The sequence below is a fragment of the Buceros rhinoceros genome, unplaced genomic scaffold (assembly GCF_000710305.1).
Source record: "Buceros rhinoceros silvestris isolate BGI_N320 unplaced genomic scaffold, ASM71030v1 scaffold13820, whole genome shotgun sequence".
Classification (NCBI taxonomy): Eukaryota; Metazoa; Chordata; class Aves; order Bucerotiformes; family Bucerotidae; genus Buceros; species Buceros rhinoceros.
Genome location: NW_010387966.1, coordinates 4,776 through 15,325, shown reverse-complemented (window position 1 = coordinate 15,325; position 10,550 = coordinate 4,776). Strand labels below are relative to the sequence as shown.

Genomic DNA, 10,550 nt, shown 5'->3' with positions numbered 1-10,550 from the left:
CAGGCATCACTGATAAGGCATAAGATTTAATAACATTTTTTTTTCTATTTACCTAATTCGTCTTCACCAAATCCCAAGACAGGGCCTGAAAAGAAACCTCTACATGAACCAGTGTTGCCAAGACAGAGGGGTTTCTCTTGCCACTGTTTGGTTGCAGGACTCTGTTGCAGTGTTAAAAAATTTCTATATCAAAAACACATAAAGCAAATTGTTATATTACATTTTGAATAGAGAGTTTTCACTGTCCAGATAAATAAGTAAACACTTGATGCAAGTAGCTCTGTAGATGTATCTGTGCAATTCATCATCTTACGATTTTGTCTGTTGTTTTTCAGATGATTACAAAGCACATTTCCCTTCCTGTCACTTAAACATTGCCAAACTGGGTTCAAGCTATACCATATAGCCATTTGTGAATGCTGAGCTATGTGGCATGGGACAGCTATGCCCATTCATTAAAAAAAACATTCATTTTGCTCCATCAGGAACATTTCCAGAAAACTCCAAAAGTTTTCAATGTCTTACCAGTCAGACCTGTTTGGGAAACAGTTCCACGATTAACATCTATTCCCATCACAGTGTAACTGATGCATGTAACTGTTTGTAGAACTAAAATCTAAACAGTGCCACGACGTGTCTGTACTTTTTTCCAAGAATCAGGTAGGTTACATATGTCACCATTCATTATAGTGCTGTGCCATTTTATTTCCAAATCTAGAATTTAATCTGCATTATCTCACTGCTAAATTGGCAAAGTGACATAATAGGTAAGACTGTTGGTGTTCCTTTATACGGGCAGTTCAGTAACTAGATACACCTTATACACGCTTTTGTTTAAGAGAGAGTTGTAAGAAACCTACCCATTGCGGTCTCCAAATACGTAACTTCCATAGAGTCTTTCAGACTGGCAGCCTCGGTAGACAAATCCACCAACCAAGGATCCACTGCTGAATGGTTTGAATTCTAGAAGTGAAGGCTCGCTTTCTAAAAAGGAACTACCATAGCTTTAGATCATATGCAGTTTCATATTTTTATTCACATTTATGAAAACATTACTACTTCAAGAAGTTAGGGAAATTCCATTTAAACATTTCTCCAAATTCGGGATGTGTTGCTGGAAATGAAACATCAAAAAAACCCCAGAAAATTACCACAAAGGCTGTGAAACAATCTGTTAGGGATTTAGATAGGAGAGGCCATAATAGCTTTCTTCTGTCTGCACAGGCTGAGAGAATAAAACTGTGTAAGGATTAGGTTGGACTTTCATTGAAATTGATGCGATTACCGCTATTAACTTTTATGTGTCAATATAGTCTGCAGAATGGATCTCCTCAACTTCAGGAATGCAATTAAACCCCCTTCACTGCAAAGTCTTTCCGGTATCTAAGAGTTTAGAAAGAGTCCAGGGATTTTCAGCAGAACTTGTTTTCAAAGCATTTCAATGGTTTGAGAAACTTTCAAAATCACAGTTTTAAACATTGTATGTGTGTTCTGTCCCATAAAACACTAGTACTGGTGGCCGTGGCTGCTTCTGGCAATTTATTTTATGATGCTGTTGTAGTTGTAGTTCCTACTTTTTGGGTTGGTATTTTTGTTTTTGTTTTTGTTTTTTTCAAAACTGCGGAGTTTAGTCATATCAAATAATGTCTTCAAGGAAGTTTCAGTGCAAATGTTCCAATTCATGTGATCTAATACCGCTTAGGGTAAAAGTAGGCTTGACTTGACGTGCTAACTGCATATATTTATATTAAAGCCACAGCCAGTGGACCTTTTTGCTTTATAGGAACTTTTTTTTTTTTTTAGGTAGAGGGCTATTTCTGATAGTCCTCGATAAATGAATCTCCCAGATTATCCTACAAGAGCAGGAGCTGAAATGTTATGTGGGAGAAGAGGGTGATGAACTCGTTGTATTGAAGCAATTGACCCACAGCCTAGGATTAATAGTGGCAAGCTGTTCTGGATAGACACAATACTGCTTAGTTTACTCTGTAATAAAGATGCAGTCAGAATTCCGTTGGAGCAGTGGTTTACCAACTATTATTCTGCAGTTTGTCTTCTATAAAATGAACACAAAAATTACATGCAGTAAACCGAAACAGAACAATTGCATTACGCTAGTGTGTACTACTGTGCTAGCCAGCGCAGCTGCTTTGCTTTTAAGTAAAGTGCAGGTGGAAGGATTAGGGTTGCGAATAAAACCGGAAAATGCTACGTTCCACTAGATAGACCAGTTCTTGATACCTTTACACACCTTTTACCACCATGAATTTACAAGCTGCTAAATGGTTAACCAAGGAAGATGGTGGCTCAGAGTAACTGTCACCTGGCTTGCCTGAACTAGCAAGCTGTCTTAGTGAGTATCAGAGTTAAACGTTAAACTAGAACTGTGACTGACTGGCATATTGAATCAAAGAGAACAGGAAACACTTTAAAATCTTAAGTCCCTGATGAGTACGTTTATCTTTTTGCAATGTAATCTAAACTAGTCATTTATTATGAAGAAGTAGCATTGCGCGTTTTTCTAAGTTTTTCGGTTTTAGTGACATCTAAAAGGAGCTCAGTCATTTCCATGTTTGGTTGTTGCCTAGCTCATTTTTTCCATTATAGGAGGCACATTACTCAAGGTTTCTATTCTGTAGCTTTCTTATGAATGGCTCAGAATACATTTTTATCGCTTCCTGATATTCCAAAACCTTTTCTTCCCGAGCTGTCACATGCAGTAATAGTGAGATCTTTGACAGAGCAGCAACTGGCATATTTCTTAAATCTTATTCACCTGATACTCTACAGCAACAAGAACAAAGCTGAGTCATTTAAATATTGTTTTGTCTTGCTTCTTTTATCTGCTTGTACCATACTTTTCGTTAGTTCTGCCTTTTGTAGGTTTCCTATCCTGTCTGTGCTGTAAGTTACCTATCTTGGCTGTACAGTCCTTTATTTTCTTCTATCTTTGTTTTTCTTCTTTCTGTCGTTGCATGGGCATAGAAACCTACTTGTTCCCACAAGCTTTACCCTGGATGGAACTTACCATAGTCTTTACCCTTTATTATTTGTAAGATTCTTGCTGAAGATCTGTTCTTTCCATTTGAATCTGAGCAAAGTATAGTTAAATTGATGTTAACATCTGTTGGGTGGCGGTCCACGGCACATCTGTAAAACAAAAAATACAAGAAAATCCATGAGATAGATGAGTTCATAATGTATAATTCTCTATCAATAGTATGAAACATCACATTTTGAAGGATTACTCTTTCTTTGTGGTGTCTACTCAATTTGAGGGACCTATTTCATACTGAGCCAAAATACCTGAGAAGTGCATGACATTTGTATAGAATAGATAATACACCTTTCTCATCCCTGCACTGTCTTTTATATAACATGAAGTAAAACTGGGTTTTCCTAGGGATAAAATGTACTCTGCTCAGTAACACCTGAGAGAATAGTGCTTTAATCAATCTAAATGAGTTAACTTATGTGGGGTAGGAATTTTGGTCTGTTGAAAAGTCCAAGAATTAATGCCTTATCTGAACAACTTGATTTTCTGATTTTTTTCGAACCATGACTTTAAATCAGTACTACCACCCACCTAATTTGCTGAATTATGTGTTGTTTAGCTAAAGTGTTGTTCTCCTCCTTGTTATTGTTTAGATATCACCAGCTGTTCTCAGTTTTCCACATGCCTTTTTTCCTCAGTCAGGATTTCCATATCAGTTGTACTTTACCAACTCTCTGCTTTAAGTTCTCTTCTTTAATAAAGGTAGTGATTTTATTATTAATTAAAAAAAAAATCCTGTACTTTGTTTCTGTCATTTCAGTTTTGACTTGTAATAGTTGTGCACGCTCTTCTTCTTCCCCTTTGCCCTTTGTATATTTGTTTCTAACTGTGACATATGTGTGGAGGAGGACGTGTGGAAGTTTTAAAAAGTTCACAGGTGCCTTTATTCTTAAAATTTTGTTACCCGAAGTATAAAGGATTTCTGGTTGAAAACAGTATCTGCTCCAGAGTAACTCAGTTGAATTGAAACTGACTTACCGGCCTGGATTGTGCAGTCCATGTGCAAAAATCTCAGGAGGTTGGTTGGTGCTGTTAAAATGCGGGTTGCTCCGTGGTATGGAATAGGGCACATTGCACAGGTCAGTATTTACGTCAAGGCGCAATACAGAACCTGTAAAATCACTGAGAAAGTTGGAGGATAAAATAGTTTTTAAAAATACTTTACTAGATTTAATCCATGTAATACAACAGTGAACCAGCAAAATAAACCACTGACTTGACTGAACAATCACATACAGATTGGTTTTACGGTACATGCAAGTCCAAAGAATAGTAGCAGAAACTATCAAAGATTCAGTTTGGGCACTGTGTTGCCTTACGTGCATACTAGAATGCCTCTGACCATGTTGTTGGGAAGCACCGTGATAATAAGATCAACTTTCTATGCACCAAGATAGTTTTATGGCTTCAAACTCAAGGCCATTAACTCTTTTATACTGTATCTCCTCTAGAGTAACTATGGACATAGTCACTGTGTAGTTACATAATGCTTTTTGCCAACACTTTGAATCCAGTTGAATTCAATGCTTTCTAGTCACAGTACAATCCAGAGACTGATTACACATTAAGTGGAAAAAAAAAGAAAAAAGTAACTATATTGTTTGAATGGGGGTGTTGGTATTTTTTTGTGATAAATCCCAGTTTTCTTGTTACATGAAACAGGACAGAGTAAAATGGTTTCCCTTACATTCATGATTGTGATGGGGAAGGGAGAAGGACAGGAAAGTAGAAGAGCATCAAAACTCTTTACAAACATGAAAAGATGCGATATTTAAATTGATTCCTTTTTGTCTTCATCTTGAATCTGTTTCAGTCTCCCCTTTTTTTACATAAATGTATGTTTTAGCATTGCTCTCTGGTCTTGGTTTGAAGTATATCCTCATTGCAAAGTGCAGGAGAACCTTCTGTTCTGCTGAGCCAGAGAGATCTTTGAGCATAGCAACTCCTTTTACGTCTGTAAAAGCTCAGTACCTCACTTCCTCTAAATGAAGGCAAATGTCGCAACTCAAAAGAGCCAAACAAAACAGAGGGGGAAAAGCAGCCTGAGAAAACTGAATAGGTAGAACCAAAGTAGGATTGCTTCCAAGTTCTCCAGTCATTTTCCTAAGTGATCTAGTGTTGTTACTGACTCTGCTATCTGCTTGTAGAAATGTTTTTAGAATGTTTGCTCAATAAAGTTGTCTTGTTCATAGAATAATGATTTGGAAAAAAAGTCTAACGTGTGCCTAAATCAATTGCATCTACTGATGAGGGCTCCAATATTTGAATGGTTTCATGGCACACAACTACAAGAAGATACATTTAAGCAGTAAGATCCTTCTGAAAATCAGCAATTTGCTAAACCCAGGCACTTAAAATAGTAGGATTACGATGTAAAGTAAGACAGAGTAGGATTTCACCTTACAGCTGCTGATCACTTTTGATTCTGACCCCAAATGCTGTGCAAAACCAGAAGACAGAAGTCTACCCATTGGTAGTTTTTGTACCTTAACCCATCCATCTCCTCCATGTCATCTAGGGTGATCATGCCATCTCCAAGAAAAATGTATAGGAAACCATCCGGGCCAAACAGAAGCTGTCCTCCCAGGTGTTTTCGGTGTAATTCTGCTACTTCTAAAAACACTCTTGCTGTTCTCAGATCAACTTGGTGTGGATTTTTCCTGCAATATAAAGATACGAACACAGTTTTCACAGTTCACTATCATTATTCTTCTTTCTAAAAAAAAAAAAACCAAAACAAAAACAAACAAAACCCCCCAAAAATTGAATAATTAAAATTATACTTTAAGACGTGAATGTTGTAACTTCGTGGAAGACAATTGTCAATGTCAAACAATTATTTATGAGAAATTTCAATTTTCCAGGATTCACAAAAAATATTTTGCTGCCTATACACAACAAGGAGGAAATAGGTATAATTAAAAAATTACAATAACTGAAAAAGTCTTATAAAAAAAAAACAGTGTACTTACTGGTGTTCCCAAACAACTGATTGAAATAAAATCAGCAATAATTCTTCTGCAAGTGCCCAAGTGTACACATTGTAAATCTCATAGTTCATTTTAGACATGAGAAATACTAAAATGAAAAGGTTGCTGAGAAATACAGAATTTGTGAATTTCAGCCTTCTACTGATACCTGGATACTGTGTATTCTACAACCCTAAGGATGTGGTCATGAGGTCCAATAGCCCACCGTTCTTGGTTGGTGGTATAAGACACATACAGCTTTCCATTTTTCTTGTAATTGGGATGGAATGCAAGGCTTAACAGTCCTCTTTCATCTCCTCCCTGCAGTCAAATGAAAAACACAAAGAATTGTGAAGTTAATTATGTTCTTTATTGTGTTTCAGCTGGAACCCCCCAAAAAAAAGTTTCTTTCTTGTGGATAATCTTTGCCCAAACTCTTTTATTTCTTTCCTGACTACTGCACAAAAAGGATTATAAAACATTTCACTTTGGGGAAGTCTTTAAGAGATAGAACAAGACAATTGTCTTATGTAGTTATCTATGCACAAGTCTCTTACGCCACTTTTGTGGAGTGATTTGTGTATGTAATCTTTGGGAAGCCACGAAGACAAGTTTAAGTACTGTGAAGGATTCTTTGCTCCGTTACTAGGTGGCTTGTAATTCATAGACGACAAATAAAAAGGTCTATAATCAGCAGTCACTTCTAATCCAAGTATCCAAAACCTAAAACACAGTGCTGGCTGCCAACTCCCACTGTCTTGGCAATATGTTTAGAAAACAGTTAAATTGCTTGTGTAATATGTAAACCTTTGTTTTACCCTGGAGGCAGCAACATCAGTTGTCACAACTATGGTGGTCTGTTCATCATAGCTAGGATACTGTAGGTAATGAGCAGCCTTGGTCTCTGGGCAGAGAAAGCATAGTTTTACATGTGGGCCTTCAGTGGAAAGGGTTTTGTTATTTTTTAAAATAAAAATAGAAAGTTTTCTGAACAACTTTCTTTTGTTATTATGTTTGCCACAAAGATTAGTACAGTTAATGTTGAACATCAAATCCATGTAATGTCCTGTAACAATGCAAATACCCTCCGTACTTAAGTAGAAGGCAATTTTCTCTTTGGCGTCTAAAAATGTATGTGATATTACTATGCCTAAAATTGTATTTGTATAAATGAAGAATAACACTTAGACTGATCTGTTGCTCTTGAGGTGATACAGGGGAGAGAAGCTGAGGCATAGAAATAAGCAGGGTACACAATTAACAATTCAAATTCAATTCATATGTGCGATTACTCACAAGCTGATAGTTGGTTTGGAGTTAACTCGGGGTTTGCCAGCCTCTCAAAACTAGTGACTTTGTGGTAGATTCAAGTGCTCCAGCTCTGCACCCGTAAGGAGACACCGTTTTGCAACCCTAACCACACCCACGATAACCAATTACGAAATTTTAAATTATAAGAGAAAATGAAGCTTTTAAAACGCATTTGCAATTCAGAGAGATGGATGGGCCTGTCTTCCTGTGGAAAGACGTCCCACAAAAGGCCTGACTGGGAAAGTGCCAGATAACCAATTACGAAATTTTAAATTATAAGAGAAAATGAAGCTTTTAAAACGCATTTGCAATTCAGAGAGATGGATGGGCCTGTCTTCCTGTGGAAAGACGTCCCACAAAAGGCCTGACTGGGAAAGTGCCACAGCTTTAATTTATTTTAATGCAACAGGATTGCCATACTTCCTTTTTAATCACAACCACCAAAGAGAAACCCGAGTCCGAATGTTGATGTAAATAGGTCAAGAGTTTTCTACTGTGCAATGCCACAGCTTTAATTTATTTTAATGCAACAGGATTGCCATACTTCCTTTTTAATCACAACCACCAAAGAGAAACCTGAGTCCGAAATGTTGATGTAAATAGGTCAAGAGTTTTCTACTGTGCAAAGAGATTCGAACAGGGAAATCTGGACCCTGCTAAGGTAGAGGCAGCCAAAATTTGCTAGTTCGTTTGCTAGAAAAATTTAGTTTCAGGGGGTTATCAGAGAGGTTAGTTTTGAAAGTCTAGTTAGAGCTGCCAAATCGGTTGCAGTCATCATGGATGAAGGGACTGGTAGTCTGGCTCTTTCTCCTTTGTGAGCCAAAAACAATTCTGCAGCTGAGCCTGACCCGATGGTAGATATTACTGTATGAGTTTCGAACAGTTTTGACCATGTTGCTCTGATAAAGTCTGGAGCAAAGGGAGGCAAATCAGTTGCTTTGGGAACAGTAAGGCATATTGCAAAGATTCCTGATGAATGATTCTATCTGTTGTGCCCAGACAAAGACAGTCCTTTTTCTTCTCCTGAGAGATAAGTTCAACTCATTTAAGGGCCCAGGAACGCCACTGAGTCACACCAAGCCTGCCATTCAAGGTGAGTTATTGAAAGTATTAGTAAAGAAAGGTCTTTCTGTTACTAAGCTGAAGATTTTATTTAGTGCTTGATGTCATGGGAGCAGTCTCAGTGTGAAAGTGAAGCTGTTGAAAGCGTAAACAGGTGAAAATTAAATTAAGAGCTTTTAATGAAGTACACATGAAGCAAGAGTTTGACGAGTGAAACATGGGACCTGCAAGGTTGTAATTACAGCAAGGTTCAGGCCAGAGTTTCTACTAATTGTCTTGCATGATTTTCTTAGACTGCAATAGATGATTTTCTTTCACTGTAGAATGTACCTAATGCCTCCTGAAAAGTCATGCTGCTTTCTGTTTTTCAAGCGAGCCAGACACACTATGTTCTAAAAAGTCTACTCGTGCATTTAGTAAACACTTTGGGAACATCCCTCTAAGATACTGAAATGAGTGCAGCATCAAGCCCTTAGCTGGCTTGTGAGCAACTGGAAATCCAGCTGAGTTTTTCCATACTTATTTTTTCTGGGTTTGGAAAACAATTGTTCACGTTTATTTTCAGCTTTATCATTAACTGACAAACCTGTTGTTCCCACAGCTTCCATAGCTTTTGAAATTATCTCCATGGTGTCAGAAAGTATCTAGTTTTCTGTAGTGTTACGTCTCATATGCTGTGGGGTAAATTGAGAGATACCCAGCTAACTCCCTTACGAGCAGTCATTTTGGTACTGTCAAACTGAATAATTAGGTACCAAGTCTAAAAATTTCAGCTTTTCCCTATAGAATAATCTTTGCTTTTATTTTTCATCAATGGACTTTTGATGTCTACTGTGAAACCAGCATCCCAGGCTTTATAGCCTTGTCTTGGAGATACCACGTGTCAAATATCTGTATCGTCTCTTGGCAGCTTAATAACTTACTGACATCCTTTTCCTTTAAGATTCCCCTTAGATAAAACCAGCACCAACAAACTGTAGATGACATAGTAGCTTGTATGAGATTCTGTGTTACACTATTTAATGAAATAACCATTAACGTTTGTCAGTTGTATAAAGGCGAGAAGAGAGAGACAAATCTTTGTATTCCATTGGGATGTCTGTTGAAGACAAAGAATAATGGTTGGCTACGATGAGTATTAATTACCTAAACATACTGTGGACTGGGGCCAGTGTGAAATCTCTATTGTAACTAAACTTGGAAGCTCCCACTTCTGGTGTCTGCCTTTGCAGCTTTTTAGCTTGAACGCTCCTACCTTCCGCTTGCGGTCATGGCGTGTTTTGTACCAATATTACATTCGTTTCAAAACTGATTTTCCTTGGGCCAGATTATAAGCTTCAGTTAAAGTGTTCTCCGAAAGGAAAAACATTCCTTTAAAAACCATTTTGATCTAGTTTGGGACCACAAGCATGAAAACAATTTCATCAGAATTACATTATCTTAAGTCAGTTCAAAGCCAGGTAAAGATTAATTGTGTGCATTAAACTTAAAGTGTTTCTTTACTTTTCATTTTAAAATGGTTGGTTCGGTACATCATGTCAGTTCTGAAAGTATCTTTCACCAGTAAGTGTTCTCAACTGAAGTATATTTTTAATATTTCTTTTTGCATTGTAATTTCTGTAGTAATATATTTACACTTGTGAAAATCTGAAACAACTGCACAACACAATCCGCTTTGTATTTGCACTAAGAGGAGTAATTGTTGTATGTGAATATTGGATTTTTATAGAGAGGTGCTATTTTCATGGAAGCAGGCCATAGCAGAGGGCTCTGCTTCCAGTCTGTCTGTCCTGGGCTCGTCTCTCCAAACGTACTCTGATATATCTCTGATATTACGTACAGAAGTATTATTGTAGTATTAAGGCATTACACTTTCTCTATAATACAGAAACAGGCGCTGCAGTTATTTCTCAGACATGCTGCTGTTTTGTTACGTCTTTATATGTATTATTTCCTAGAGTAAATGCAGAGAAATACATGGGAATGCCTTAACTGGTATTGTTAACGATTTCATTTAAAATTGATCATATTGTAAGCATGACAATTAAGTAGCCTTAATAGTGATTAATTTTAGTAAGCAAAATCAGACACAAACATTTATTTCCATTACTTTCTGTGGCTTAATAGTAAACAATATAGGTAGCAGATTCCAA

The 10,550-nt window shown here is 37.1% G+C and overlaps 1 protein-coding gene across 1 annotated transcript in view; it reads right to left on the bottom strand.

Moving 5' to 3' along the window:
- HHIP (hedgehog interacting protein) overlaps nt 1-9,026 on the bottom strand; it is a 23,730-nt gene extending 14,704 nt beyond the window's left edge. Inside the window, exons 1-8 of the mRNA XM_010141726.1 lie at nt 8,984-9,026; nt 6,843-6,928; nt 6,194-6,345; nt 5,542-5,715; nt 4,034-4,177; nt 3,029-3,150; nt 861-984; nt 53-183 (exon numbers count right to left, since the gene is read on the bottom strand). Coding sequence (XP_010140028.1) covers nt 53-183; nt 861-984; nt 3,029-3,150; nt 4,034-4,177; nt 5,542-5,715; nt 6,194-6,345; nt 6,843-6,928; nt 8,984-9,026 — 976 coding nt within the window. The remainder of the gene's footprint in view (nt 1-52; nt 184-860; nt 985-3,028; nt 3,151-4,033; nt 4,178-5,541; nt 5,716-6,193; nt 6,346-6,842; nt 6,929-8,983) is intronic.
- Between the last annotated feature and the right edge of the window lie 1,524 nt (nt 9,027-10,550).